This window comes from Dryobates pubescens, chromosome 5 (assembly GCF_014839835.1).
Source record: "Dryobates pubescens isolate bDryPub1 chromosome 5, bDryPub1.pri, whole genome shotgun sequence".
NCBI lineage: Eukaryota > Metazoa > Chordata > Aves > Piciformes > Picidae > Dryobates > Dryobates pubescens.
In genome coordinates this window covers 39,477,721-39,492,774 of record NC_071616.1, presented here as the reverse complement: position 1 = coordinate 39,492,774, position 15,054 = coordinate 39,477,721, and the positions used below count along the sequence as shown (strand labels likewise).

The 15,054-nt window shown below is 46.3% G+C and overlaps 1 protein-coding gene across 1 annotated transcript; it reads right to left on the bottom strand.

The window, feature by feature from the left end:
• Window positions 1-11,392: 11,392 nt before the first annotated feature.
• SPTSSA (serine palmitoyltransferase small subunit A) lies at window positions 11,393-14,820 on the bottom strand. Its single transcript, XM_054162084.1, has 2 exons — window positions 14,637-14,820; window positions 11,393-11,985 (listed from the first exon to the last, which is right to left on the bottom strand). Exons 1-2 carry the CDS (start codon window positions 14,737-14,739, stop codon window positions 11,882-11,884), a joined length of 207 nt encoding a protein of 68 aa, XP_054018059.1. The 5' UTR covers window positions 14,740-14,820; the 3' UTR covers window positions 11,393-11,881.
• Between the last annotated feature and the right edge of the window lie 234 nt (window positions 14,821-15,054).

Here is a 15,054-nt window from a genome sequence, read left to right as displayed (position 1 = left end):
TTCTTTGCAAGGTGGTTTGGGTTTTTTTTTCCTTGTTGGTGAAGATCCAGAACTGGGAGACAACAAAGCCTTCCTTTTCAACAGTTCTTATTAACTATGCATTGCTCAGGAATTCACAAAACAACACCAGCAGTAATTCTGCAATAACCAAAGGGAAAGAAAAAAAATTTACCCTATAAACACTGAGTGCATTTGCAGGCTTGTTTTCTCTGGTTTACAGTTTCAGGAGAACAATCAGCTCCCATAAATCAGCTACTTGCAAGCTCCACAGGGAACAGCCTCAAACTGAATTAGTGGAAAGCAGATTCTTCTTTCTGTTCTCTTCCAGATTCTTTACAGAAAGTGGAGAGGAGACGTTCTCATCTCTTAACAGAAGAGTCATTCATGTCTATGACAGGCTAAGTCCCAAGCACAACAGTCCCCAGATGTGAGTAAGGATGAATCAATCTTTAAGCCCAGAAGACAACTCAAGACGTGCATGGGATGGAAAAAAAGAAAAGTCACTTTAATGTTGTACCAACAAAAACCAAAGTATGGGACAAGGCCATGAGCCACCTGCTCTGAAAACAGAGCTCTCGAGGCTGTACCCAGTTCTGCTCAGCTCACAAGCTGTTCAGCTTCATAGGAAACAGACTTCCAAAATATTATAGTACCTGCCTCTCCTCCTTCTTTTTTCCATTTCAAGCTCAGAACCCAGTGCTTTCCATTCTGTTGTTTCCAGTCCTATCATACAGAACTTATTATTGACTAATAATATCATTCAGGAAAATACAGTGGTGCTATAGAGATCATCTTGGCACCCTATCACCACTGTCATCTCAGCACCCTCCCTGTAACTTTACTCCATCATCCTATCGGTTTCTAACTCTTTGGGTCCTGTAGAATTCTCTTAGTACCTCTGCTTCAGTTACTGTTATGACCTATAGGATTATGCAGTTTTTTTCCCATATTGCTCTTTCACCTGACTCTTTCTTCAGTCTTTAAAGAACAGTAGAAAAGTTGGTTTGAAGTGACTTCTGGAGATCACCCAGTCCAACCTCCCACTGAAAGCAGGAGGACTGCCAGCATTAGCTCCAGTCAGGTCTTGAAAACCTTCAAGAGCAGAGATTTCACAGCTGCTGTAGGAAAACTGCTGCTAACTCCTTGCCATCTTTGTAGCCTCTCACCATCCTTCTGGAACCAAAGAGCCCAAAACCAGACACAGTACTGCAGTTGCAGCCTCAACATCATGAAGAGGATAATAATTTCCCTCAATGCAATAGCCACATTCTCCTGCTGTAGTCCAGAACTGGACACAATGATCCAGGTGTGGTCTCACCAAGGCAGAGTAAAGTGGGAGAAGAACTTCCCTTGAACTGCTGACTACACTCTTCTTAATGCACCAAGCAAAGAGTTAATCAGCACCTGTTGAAACAGCAGACAAAAGAGGTTCACCCAACAAGACTGCTTCTTCCAACAGGTAAAGACATCCATGACACTGGCATATCATGGGATGCATGTAAGTTGGCTTTAAATGAGTATTACCATCATTAACCAAATAGGCAACCACCAACCAGTGTAGCATCTGCTCCCCAGAGTGCAGTCCCTAGCTAAAAAAGGAATGAAAGGCTTGAACTACATCTGCCACTCATCTGAGCAAACCTCATGATTTTTCAAAAGGCACAGGGCAGACATTTGTGCTCATGTGCACACAGCATTTAGCAGAAGCAGTACTGAAAACCAAGGTGTCAGGTAGACGTCTCAAAGGCTGCCCACCTCACATGATGAGAGACCAGAGCTAGTATCTCTGTGTGCTTCAGCTTGTTCAGGATTCCTCACAAACACTTGGAACTCCTTTCAGCATAATCATGACAATATAATTATCTTGCCAAGAGATGCTGAGAAGTTGCACAGCCCTTCTGCAGGCTACTCTCTGATCTCAGCATTAGGCACCATCACATTGCACAGGCATATTCTGCAGCCACGTCCTGACCCAGAAGGTTTCACTTCCACAGAAGCTGTCTGGTGCTCCCTGGGGACAGATAGCCCCCAGTCACCTTCCACTGGAGTCCACCTTTCCATCTGATTAGATATCATGAGTTCTGCAGATCATCTACAGCTGGTCTCTCTTTCTGTGGTCTAAGACAGACACACTGCATGTTTCATACTCAGTCACTTTGCTCTAAGCACTACTTTTCAGCCTGCTGGAATACCCTACAGAAACACAGCAGAGGGGAGTTGAAGATGTATTTCTCAAACATGGCTAATAACCAAGAGTTCCATAAAATCACCCACTAGTTCTGTTCTGATAGTTTGGGAACTATCAGCTAATTCTGATTAAAATTCAAGTACTACCCAAGTATACAAATTTCCTGGGAACCAATACAGGAGACTTTCTTTCCAAAAGGTTAGTTCTGAGCCAAGAACTGAGCCAGTAAAAGAACAAGCTGACATGAGCCCAGGATAGATACTCAAAATCACAGAATGACAAAATCAACCAGGCTGGAAAAGACCTCAGAGATCATCAAATCCAACCTATTACCCAATACCTAACACCTCATGACACCTAAACCATGGCTTCAAGTGCTACATCCAATCCTTTTTTGAACACCTCCGGGGGTGGTGACTCCACCACCTCCCTGGGCAGCACATTCCAATGGCCAATTACTCTTTCTGTGAAGAACTTTCTCACCTCAAGCCTAAGCTTCCCCTGGTGCAGATTGAGACTGTCCCCTCTTGTTCTGCCACTGGTTGCCTGGGAGAAGAGACCAACCCCCACCTGGCTACAACCTCCTTTCAGATAGTTGCAGAAAATAGTAAGGTCTCCCCTGAGCCTCCTCTTCTCCAGGCTAAAGAACCCCAGCTCCCTCAGCCTCTCTTCACAGGGCTTGTGCTCCAGACCTCTCACCAGACCTCAGTCCAAGTGTGTCTTTGGATAACTGATCTGATAGCTCCTATTATGCCAGCAAGAATATTGCTCCAAGTTGTCTTCCAGAATTTTGTAGCCTTCCCAGTGGCAGCAGCACTGAAAAACATCTTCTGGAGCACTGATTTCTTGGGTTTTTTGAAGTATACAAAGCAGGAACAACTCAACAGAAAAACAATCCAAATGGCATAGAGGACAACAGCTAATCATTACAGAAGCAGGAGAGGAACATAAATCTTAGCCACAGGATTTGGGGCATTTATCCTTACATGATCATAAATACTTTTTTTCCCTCTCCTTAGGCAGGCTCAAACCAAGCAAATGATTTTCACAGGAAGGATAAATAGAATCAGGCATTGCCGAGGCAATTTTTCTCCCCCCCCAAAAAAAATTATTTGGGGGGTGTTACACAGTATGTCATCTTGTCACACAGGCCTGTGATAAGCCACCCACCTGAAATTGCAGGGAGCACAAAAAGCAGGATATGCCAAGGCCATTTCACCTACAGATGTCAGCATGAATAAAACCCAGGCACATCAGCCATGACGTTGTAATCACATGAATGTTAGTGAAGTGCTGATCATCAGCTACTTCAAACTATCAGCCAGATCTTAAGCAAGGAGCTTGTATAATAATATTCAGGCTTATGAAGATTCACATCCCAAACCTGTTAATTTTAATGAGAAAGCAGCTGGCTACAACTGTACACTGAAGCTTGGGCTTCTCCTGCAAACATTATCCAGACAACTTCCTTACCAGGATCAAACAAAAGAAATACCAAGTTATGGGTTCTGTGGGAAGGCAATAGCAAGCTGGTTATTAATCACACGCTTCACCTCCAAAACTTGAGCAATGAGAAGAGTCATCTATGAAATTAGTCAGCTTTTCACCGTTAAAACACCCCCAACCTAATCCAGCCTAATGAAACCTATTGCTGTGACAAGACTGTTATCAGACACAGCACACGCCCTGTGAGGATAAGAAGGGGCAGCAACAGGCAAAAAGAGAGGGAAAAAAAGTCTCCTGTTGCCCTCTAAAAGTACATTTCAGCCAGCAACAGATCACCACCCTGCCAACACAGAGGATGGCTTGTTCCCTGCACAGACACACCATCTTTTCCAGGCTGCTTACATTCAGTTTGCAGCTGAAACTGGCAGGTCCTATATCCAATTTAGTGATTACTGCTCCATGATTATGCCTGCAAGTGGCACGTCCTGTATCCAATTTAGAGATTACTGCTCCGTGATTATCTGTCTAGCTCAAGAGAGGCGTTGAGGCTGCAAGGTTTTCCATCGGTTTATTTCATCAAAAGATCCTTTTACAAGATAGAGCAGCAAAGTCTTTAGGATGATTGTGTGTTCTTCAATCTCAAACACCATCTCTCCAAACCTTTAAATAAAAAAAAAGAGGGGGAAAAAAAATAACTCATGGTCACATCCTACTTACCAGTGCAGGCCAGTGTCTTCACAGCACGAAGGAGCTCCAACCCAGGTGAATCCACACATTCCAACCACACAATCTTAGTAACACCGTCACATTGCAGTTGTGGTCAGTGGCCTGACATCCAGATGGAGATTGGTGACAAGTGGTGTCCCTCAGGGGTCCACAGGGTAACCAGTACTGCTTTAATACTTTAATATTTTATCACTTATATAGACAGTGGAATCAAGTGCACCATCAGCAAGCTTCAAGATGATACTGAGTGGTGCTGTCCTTATGCTAGAGGGAGGGGATGTCATCTAGAAGGATCTGGACAAGCTGGAGAGTTTGGCCCAGGTGAAACTCATAAGGTTCACAAAGGCACCAGCTGAACCTCATGGGGGTCACGAAGGCACCAGCTGAACCTCATGGGTTCACGAAGGCACCAGCTGAACCTCATGGGTTCACGAAGGCACCAGCTGAACCTCATGGGTTCACAAAGGCACCAGCTGAACCTCATGGGGGTCACGAAGGCACCAGCTGAACCTCATGGGTTCACAAAGGCACCAGCTGAACCTCATGGGTTCACAAAGGCACCAGCTGAACCTCATGGGTTCCAAAGGCACCAGCTGAACCTCATGGGTTCCAAAGGCACCAGCTGAACCTCATGGGGTTCATGAAGGCAAAGTGTAAAATCCTATCCTAGATATCAGTACAGGCTGGGGGATGATGAAATTGAGAGCAGCACTGAAGAAAAAGACTTGGGGGGCTGATGCACTAGAAGCTGAACACGAGCAGACAGTGTGAGCTTGCAGCTCAGCAGGCAAATCATATCCATATCCTATCCAGCATAAAAAGAAGCATGGCCAGCAGAGCCAGAGAGGTGATTCTGCCACTTCACTCTGGTGAGATCTCACCTGGTGTACTGTCTGGAGCTTCCTCAACACAGGAAGGACATGGGCCTGATGGAGCATGTCCAGAGGAGGGCCACAAAGATGATCAGGGTGCTGGAGCACCTCTGCTACAAGGACAGGCTGAGGGAGCTGGGATCATTCAGCCTGGAAAAGAGAAGGCTCCAGGAAGACCTAATAGCAGCCTTCCAGTATCTGAAGGAGACACAGAAGAAGGATCTAAAGGGCCTCTTTCCAAAGGCTTGTAGTGATAGGATGAGGGGCAATGGTTTGAAGTTAGAGAAGATTTAGATTGGATGTTAGGAGGAAGTTCTTTACCATGAGGGTGGTGAAACACTGGAACAAGTTGCCCAGGAATGTAGTTGTGGCCCCATCCCTGGAGATATTCAAGGTCAGGTCAACGAGGTTCTGAGCAAGCCTCCTAGTGGAGGATGTCCCTGTTGACTGCAGGGGGGGCTGGACTAGGTGACCTTTGGAGGTCCCTTCGAACCGTTCTACGATCCCATGATTAACAGGGCAATACTACCACCCCTTAACCAATTCTGCAATGTAAGGCTCATAGAATCATAGAATCAATAAGGTTGGAAAAGACCTCAGGGATCATCAAGTCCAACCTATCACCCAGCACCTCAGGACTAACTAAACCATGGCTTCAAGTGTCACATACAACCCTCTCTTCTTAAACACCTCCAGGGATGGTGACTCCACCACCTCCCTGGGCAGCACATTCCAATGGCCAATTCCTCTTTCTGAGAAGAACTTTCTCCTCACCTCCAGCCTACAACGTAGAGTAGGGTTAGTGGGTTGGACTTGGTGATCCTTAGGGTCTTTTCCAATCTGAATGTTTGAGTTTCACAGAAACCAGAGGCTTTGCAAAAGAATTTTCATCCCTCAGTTCATCCTGTTGCTTCTTCAAAGACAACCCTCATATCCAGTCTCTCTTCTTTGGTACCAATGCCACCGTATGCACCTTCCCTTTGATTTTACACAATGAACCCATCTTAGACTGGAATCACTGAAACTCATTTCCTCCAGAATGAAGAATGCCATGAACAGAGGTTCTTCTCCCCACAGGAAAAGCAGAATCTCTTTAACAGACTCTGAAGTACCAAGGAGTTCTATGCTTCTGGGACCACAAATCTCAGCAACAGCAGAACACCGGGAACTCTTCCAGGTGTAAAGCAGGGGTCTCCAAAACTTGGCAGGGCTCTTTCCAAAGTAGAGCATGCTTCTGTACGTTCATATTACAAAGTCTAAATACCTCCCCACTCCTGCTGGATACAGCATTTCTGATACAAGCCAGGATGCCTTTGGCTTGCTTCTCTCTCCCTTCTCTGCTAAGCAGGGGAGGGTCTGGAGCCTGGCTGGGCCGTGGCAAAGCTAATTTTTACTGCATCATTCACACCTGCATAGGGAGGTTTCGGGGCAGGGGGTAGGGTTGGGGGCAGGCAGCATTTGAGGCCTGGGGTTTTGGGCGGGGGTTGTGGAAAGCTTTGGCTTAATGAGGTTCTGCGATAAGCCAAGGTTGGAGATCTGGGCTGAAGCTGACTATGGATTTCTGTGGTTTGTATTGGTGTAAATATTAGTGAATAGTCCTTCCATTTAAATTTGGGATTCTTTCCCATCCTGTGTGGAGCAGTTTCTTTCACTCCTTTGGGGAGGAGTAAAGATCATCTGTCCGCTCCCTAAACACAAGATGCATGGAGATGAAGTTGGATCCAGTTCTGGACTAGGATGCCAGATTTTCTCCTGAAACATACAACAGGCAGAAAAGACAGTGACTGTTGTGCTCAGTGAGGACTGTTGTGCTCAGTGAGGACTGTTGTGCTCAGTGAGGACTGTTGTGCTCAGTGAGGACTGTTGTGCTCAGTGAGGACTGTTGTTTAAAGCTGACCTAGCAGATCCAATGCAGAAACAATGCAAACCACAGGGGAAGCCTCATGGGTTTGCCTTTAAAGAACTAAAAAACTCACTGGCATCGGGCTACCACATCAGCAAGAGGGGAAAAGTGGTTTCCTACAATGGCAGTTGTAGAAAACACGGGCAAATTAGCAGGTGAAAGTAACTTCTGGCACTCAAAAGCTTTATTAGGGTCTCAACTCCCAGAGCAGAGGATGCTGCTCTGATATTTCAGAGGATGGCTGCTGTCTCCAAAGCTTCGTGCACGTTGTCAGATCTCCTTAAGTTGTCTCTCCCCACAATGCAACCTTTATTTGTTGTGAGCCAACAGCAGGTCCTTCTCCTTCAGTATTTACAAAGCACAATTGAGTTCTGCCCCAAATGACACAGGGCAATCATAGAATCCTAGAATCAATAAGGTTGGAAAAGACCTCAAAGATCATCAAGTCCAACCTGTCACCCAAGACCTCATGACTACTAAACCATGGCATCAAGTGCCACATCCAAACCCCTCTTGAACACCTCCAGGGACAGTGACTCCACCACCTCCCTGAGCAGCCCAATCCAATGGCTAACAACTCTCCCTGTGAAGAACTTTCTCCTCACCTCGAGCCTAAACTTCCCCTAGCAGAGCTTGAGATTGCATTTTTGCAGTATGCAGTATGCAGTGTTCAGAATGGAGGATTTCTTATTTTCTGCTGTTTGTTTCTTGTACTTTGCTTGGTCTGTAGTTATTTACCTGCAGGCTCGCTTCTAAATGTAAATTCTGCTCTTCTTGTGGTTCTCAGATGTTTGAAGGAGCTTTTATGCTGTCTTGATAATTTTCTTGGAGCCTTCACAACATCACACCAGTTGCACCCATTTGCAGCAGCACAATGCACATCTATCACACAAGAGTCACTTTTACAGTGCTATGATCCTTTCACACCTTTTTCTTTCTGAAACTGAAGATTTACACAGATCCACAAACAAATGGTTTTCTTGCTAAATTCTGCCCCGAAAGTCTCCATTTCAGATTCTCTGTTTTCTTCCAAGACTAGATAAGAAATTAATCATTTAAAAAATAAGAATTAAAAAAAAATCAAACTACCAACCTACCCACAGCCTTTATCTCCAACCCAATTGCCATGTAGTAATTTCTGGCAAGGAATAGGCAAGAATTTTGTATTACCTGCATACAGACATATATAAACAAACAAGGTGATCCGTTTCTGGGTCCAGACTTTTTGCAATACTGTGCCTCAGTTCCCTCTTTGGGTTATGGCAGCTCCCACTGCAAAGGTTTGTAGTGATAATATTTATCCAGCACCCAGCCCTCCTGTCAGCTGAAGTGCCTATGCAGAGCCAGTTCTGGAAGCCACCACAGCCGCATGGGCTCCTGCCAAGGCGACCAGCACAGCAAGTCACTCCACCCGGGGTGGGATGCCCCAGCCACACCTTTTGGCAGCCCCAGGCAGGGCTGGCTGATGGAGCTGGTATTATCAGTTCTAAGTAACACAGTGAATGCATTTTTAAATGCTTATTGCTGATGACTCACTCTAATCCCCAAGAGCTATCATTATTCAAAGACTAACAAAAAGCAGCTTAGAGGGCGCTCAGATTTTATTTTTTTCACAATTATTTCTTCCAACTCAGTTTAGGAAAGAGGTTGAGTTGCTGGAAGGTGTCCAGAGAAGGGCAACAAAGCTGGGGAGAGGTTTGGAGCACAAGCTGAGGGAGCTGGGGCTGCTTAGCCTGGAGGAGGCTCAGGAGAGACCTTATTGCTGTCTACAACTGCCTGAAGGGAGGTTGTAGCCAGGTAGGGCTTGGTCTCTTCTCCCAGGCAACCAGCACCTGAACAAGAGGACACAATCTCAAGCTGCACCAGGGGAGGTTTAGGCTGGATGTTAGGAAGAAGTTCTTCCCAGAAAGAGTGATTGGCCCTTGGAATGGGCTGCCCATGGTGGTGGTGGAGTCACCATCACTGGAGGTGTTTAGGAAGACTGGAAGAGGTGCTTGGTGCCATGGTTTAGTTGCTTAGATGGTGTTGGGTGATAGGTTGGACTCTGTGATCTCGAAGGTCTTTTCCAACCTGGTTAATGCTATTCTACCTAAATTACTGCTGCTTCAAATATTATCACCCTGTCTAAACAGAAGCATAACTGACCTTCTACCCCCAAACAATGTTTAAACTGCCTTCACAGGCTTCATCTTGTACAGAAAAAGCTTATGGTTCCATCACAAGGAGGCTAGGATCCCCCAACTAACACGACAATAAAGCAGACTGCAGTGGGAAACTGACTTGGTAGCTTTATGATTTATTATGCAAATGTAAAGATTAATTAAATCCCTACCAATACCATTATTATACAAAATATGACTTAACTCTGCTCCAGAATTATTGTCCCTTGACTCACCTCTTCACCAGATCAACTACACGAGGACACACTGCAGAAACTTGCTTCCAGAACTTCAAATTCTAGTAACAGACAGCATTTTATTAATGACATTATTCCATCTTTCACAAAGCATCCAGAATCAAACAGAACAAATCCAGGACTGCCATATTCTTGGTTTATAATTGAAACAGGAAATGCTGAAAAAGACTGCACTTAAATTAGAAAGTTGAACTTCAAGTATGGTATCTATCAAGTCCACTCCAACGTAATGCAAGTGACTGGAGACTGTGGTTACACTTTATTCCTCAATAAAAAAAAGCAGACAGCTAATAAAAGTCAGTATATCAAAGCCCTTTACAAAAATCTTTCCCAATTAAAAAGCATGCTTCACATTCCCAGTGTCACTGCACAGAAGGGCTTCCATGCTCCCATACCACTAAACCCTCTTTTCTTCAGCAGTAAGTGTGTATCAGTCACGGTAGTAGCACACAAAGAAACACCACAGTACAAACCTAATCCATGGACCACATGAATTTATGCTACATCACTTCAAAAAGAGAATGGTAGCTTGTCCTTATCTCCATGTATACTTAAAATCCCTTTCCACCCTGCTTCAGTCTGTTCTTCCCTTTCCACCCTGCTTCAGTCTGTTCTTCCCTTTCCACCCTGCTTCAGTCTGTTCTTCCCTTTCCACCCTGCTTCAGTCTGTTCTAAAAACACAACACTACTACCACCCCCAAAAACCTACCTATGCTTAGCCAGCCAGTTATTAATAACCAAAGGCACTAATTTAGTAGGAGATTCCTACCAACTTCAGTAAAGCCAGGGTTCACCTAAGAAGGATATGGCCCACTGTTTTGCAGCTCCAAGATGACAATGGAGTCTTTAATTAAATTCACCAGGAAGTTCTTAAAAGCAGGAGTGTGCATCTGAGAATATTAAATAAACCTGAAAGACAGCAATTTAGCTGCAGAACTCAGGTATGCTTCCTGATGTCAACAAAAGCTGCATAAAAGTACCTATTATTACTAGGCCATTTCAAAAGGAAAAAAAAAGGGGGGGGGGGGGGGGGGAAGCTAAATCCAATCACAATTCCTTGGTCATTTTTTTGCCTTTTGGAAAGTTCTGAGAAAAGCAAGAAGCATTCAGAAACACAACTTCTCCAAGAAAGTTCTGCATCAAAGCTCTGCATTTAAACTTTTTATTATTTTTTTTTAAACAACAACAAAAAAAATCCTCCACTTAGGAAAGTCAGGTTGTCACCACCTTACATTTTGGAGTACAAAACTGGGGGGGGGGGGGGGAGGAAATCCCTATTAAAAAAAAAACCAACAAAACACAGGACTTCAGCCAAGCACTCAGCTACTTATTGCTGTAGTTGTAACTCAAGTCCATTTAAACCCCTATGTTTTGGTCACTTGTAGCAAGAACATGTTTGGAACGCTAGCAGCAATAGAAAAACCCCTTTAAAACCTCCACGCTGTTGAGTGAAAAACAGCAGAAATCATAGCCAGTGGAACATAATAAAGCATCCTGGAAAAGTACAGTTGAATCAATAGCTAGAAAAAGGGTTGGTTTAAAGTGCTCATGGGGGCCTACATCAGTAAAGAAAAGTCCTCCACTCCCCATCCCATCCCCCCCCCCCTAAATAAAGCCCAGAACGACAGCACTACTCTGAACTTGAAGGAATGCAGCCTTCACTCCACCTCAAAGCATCTCCCCCACCCTGCTCCAACAGGCAGAAGACAGAAACTTGAAAGGGTTGCTGATTCCTAGTTTAGGTCATACGCACAAGGCTGTTGAGCAAAGGGTTGGACAGCAAAGAGTAACACCTGAGTTTAGTCATACAAACTAACCTTTGCTAAATAGTGTTAAGACGAATAGATCCACATCTCTAAATAGGAATCCAAATGCACTTTCTTACCAAGAGGGAAAAAAAGCATTCATAGAAATACCCAGCAAATACATACCATACAATAGCAAAAGCTTTAAAGCCCCATTTAATAAGATGACTTCTCCGATTAAAAATAGAAGGCAATTAAGATTTACTCGAAGTTACAATTAAGAAAAGCTTTCACAGTGCAATATTGAAACCATCACAAAGTTAAGAAAATACTGATATCAAAGAACAATCACAATGTTAAAGTAGACAAAACTACTATACAAGGGCCTATCTTGTTAAAATTAAAAGGAATGAACACAACAGAGGGAACACCTCGTGTCCCTGCGCCACGCAGCTTGTTTCTGGCCTTCGGCGTCATGGTTGTGTCTTTCTGACACTGGCAGAAGTCTTGTTAAAACTGAGAGGTTCATTCTTCTTTGCAGACCAGAGCTCAGAGCCAAGTTGCTTCTTGAAAAGGCATTCTTCATCACTGCACAATTTCAAAGTAGTGCAGTATCGCCATGATGTGCTGAGGCATGAACACATAGCCCGTGTACAGAGCCATGCCCACAATGGAAACTAGCATGGAATCTGAGTTACAGCTGAGGAAAAAAAAGCATTGGAAACAGAAAGCACCTTTCACATCACCTAACTGCAGCAGCAAAGTTTCCCTGATAACTACCTTGTAACATCACTTTGTTTTTTTTAATCAGACAGGATCAACTGTTTCCAGTAATTACAGCCACAGGAAGAACCAACTAGGAGGGAGCTGGGATTGCTTAGTGTGGAGAGGAGGAGACTCAGGGGTGACCTTATTGCTCTCTACAACTACCTGAAGGGGGGTTGTAGTGAGGTGGAGGTTGGTCTCTTCTCCCAGGCAACCAGCACCAGAACAAGAGGACACAGTCTCAGGCTGCGTCAGGGGAGGTTTAGGCTGGAGGTTAGGAGGAAGTTTTACACAGAGAGAGTGATTGCCCACTGGAATGGGCTGCCTGAGGAGGTGGTGGGGTCGCCATTGCTGGGGGTGTTCAGGGCGAGGCTTGACAGGATGCTTGGTTCCATGGTTTAGTTGATTGGGTAGTGTTGGATGATAGGCTGGACACGATCTCGAAGGTCTCTTCCAACCTGGTTTATTCTATTCTATTCTAACTGACCACTGAGGAACAGAACACTGATAGGAGTGGTTGGCCGAGTTATGGAAGGATGCCTTGCAAGCTATCCACTGCCTTGTCACGGACACAAGAGGACAGGCCAAAGCATGGGAAGGGTGAAAGAGGAACAGAAAACGGGCACTGAGCATATGCAAGCTTTTACATGCATCTTCCCAGGTGTCATGCAAGTCTTGCAGAAGCCAGCCCCACTCAGCCAAGCAGAAAAACGTCAACCACCAAAACAAGGACAAAAAAACCAAACCCAAAACAAACAAAAATCCACAACAATAACAGAAGCAGCTGTACTGAATAGGAGCTCTTATTTGTGGATGACCTACTAATTTTTAAGCAGACAGCATTATATGCTGACCTAAACTTCTTGGAGCAGCATGGCCTAACAAGACTTCATTTATGATGCGTGGAATGCATCTGGTATGAAAGTTATACTGTTACCATAATAAAGTTGGGAAACCTCAAATTAATTTCTAGCAGCCAGTCTCCTCTATGCTCTAAATCACTACATTATTTGGTTCACTTCCCCATCTGTGTGTCACTCTCAGACCCCTTCCTTATGGGCAAGCAACTCAATTTATGTGCTGTTTGTCACTGCTCTGGAAAAAGAAACCTCGGGGGAAGTGAAAAGTGTAGCATGGTGACATCCACCTCTCTATTTCGCTCACAATATGCTTCAGCACCGTTTCAAGTTGTGTACTTAAGTAAATGTACACCCATGAGTGTAAAATAAACTCCACTGCAAAACAAACTTCACATCAAGCTAACTGCTAAACAATCTTAAGATGGCTGACTCCCAACAGGCACCTTTGTAAAGCTTATATAGAGGTGAGACAAGATCTTTGTCAAGCTCCAAGAGTTCTTGAAGCTTCATCAAGTCCAGACTCAACGACTTCTGGAGGTCCCTCCCAACCCCTACCATTCTGTGCTTCTGTGCTCCACAGAAGATCTGGCATCAGATTACTGCAAGGTTATGCCATTCAAAGTTTAAGGTTTCAGCAATTCAAAAGTACTCTGCTCGTTTCACCTGCGGAGATTTAGTAAACTTAGAGGCACTATAAAAAGCACTGGAGATTTACAAGCATGATAACACTGGACAGCAGTACTCAAGTTCCCACAAGTGAAACCAGACGACTTACACATGCCCTGCATCTTAATGAAGTCACCACAGCACACGTGTAACAAATGCTCTATGACTGCCCCATGGCAGAGGCATTAGTTGTGCTTATTAGAGCATACCATGCTGCTTGCTATATTTTTAGTCCCAGATTACACAGTAAGAGATAAAATGAAGGTCAACAGATGCCTTCATATAAGCAAGGTCGTCAACTCCCAGAAAGCCAAGCAAAATTACCAGCTCGGGGATTAAATACCCACCTAATAAAAAGCATTTGACAAAGCAGCATGCAAACAAGCTCGCAAGGCACTGCAGCGTGCACCTTCACTTTCCGCTAAACGAAACCACGAAAGAATTCGTGAAAGACGTCGCTAACACAAAGCTCGAGATTTGTGTGCAAAAGAGGGGAGAGAGAGCCACCATAACTCTACAGATGAAAAATTAAAGGAGGAAAAACTTCGAGAGATAAACTTATGCCCGAGGAGAAACAGACTCGACTGCCAGCGACAGGATGCGGAACAGCAGCATGAGAACGCTTTCCCCAGCTTGGGCTGCACGTTAGTTTGTGAAGGTGCGGAACTTTGCCCCCGCTAGGGAGGAGGACATGCCCCGGTCCCGGGCGGAGGCGGCTGCCGCTTCCCTGCCTGCCGCGGGCATCGGCCGCTGCTCGGCGCCCTGGGCCAGCTATTCCCGGCACGGCACGGCACGGCCCAGCTCCCCTCCTGCCGCCGCTCGGCCCTCACCCCCAAAAAGCCCCGCCAGCTGCCCCCAGCACGGCCACGGCCCAGGCGCCGTGCACAGGCGCTGCGCCCGGCGGGGCCGCCACACCCGGCGGCGGCCTCGGGGCACCCCCGGAGCCGCCGCCGAGCGCAGCGCGGCAGGGGGAGGCGGCCCCCGGCGCCACGCGCACACCGCCCGCCCCGCCAGGCCCCGCGGGCAGCGTCCAGCCGGCGGAAGGATACTGAAGACGGTGCGCTCCCAGGGCTCCAGCATGTAGAGCGCGGTGACCAGCAGGTACTGGTAGTACAGCCACGACATCTGCTTCCAAGCCGAGCCCAGAGCCATGGCGCACCACACGCTCTCCCCGCCCGCCAGCGGCCCTCCGCCGGGCCCAGGCCGAGCGTAGACGGGGGGCGGTGGCAACCCGCGGCCCTCCCTCCGCCGCAGGGCGCGGCCCGGCCCGCCCCGGCCCCGCCCCGCGCCCGGGCGGCCGCAGCCCCCCGGCATGGAGGGGCGGAGGGACTGTAGGCATGGCGGACGGGCTGCAGGCATGGCGGAGGGGCGCGGGCCCACAGCGGTCCCGTCGCACCTTGCGTTACACGTGAAAGCCCGGCGGTGTGTGACAGTTCGTGATCGATCTGACTGGAGTAGGTGGAGCTT

What these genes read in the sequence shown, in the direction of transcription:
- SPTSSA (XM_054162084.1), bottom strand. Translation starts at nt 14,739, where the DNA reads ATGGCTCTGGGCTCGGCTTGGAAGCAGATGTCGTGGCTGTACTACCAG. An exon ending in CTGGGAGCGCACCGTCTTCA is followed by an intron (nt 11,986 to 14,636) that starts GTATCCTTCCGC and finishes GCTGTAACTCAG; the next exon opens with ATTCCATGCTAGTTTCCATT.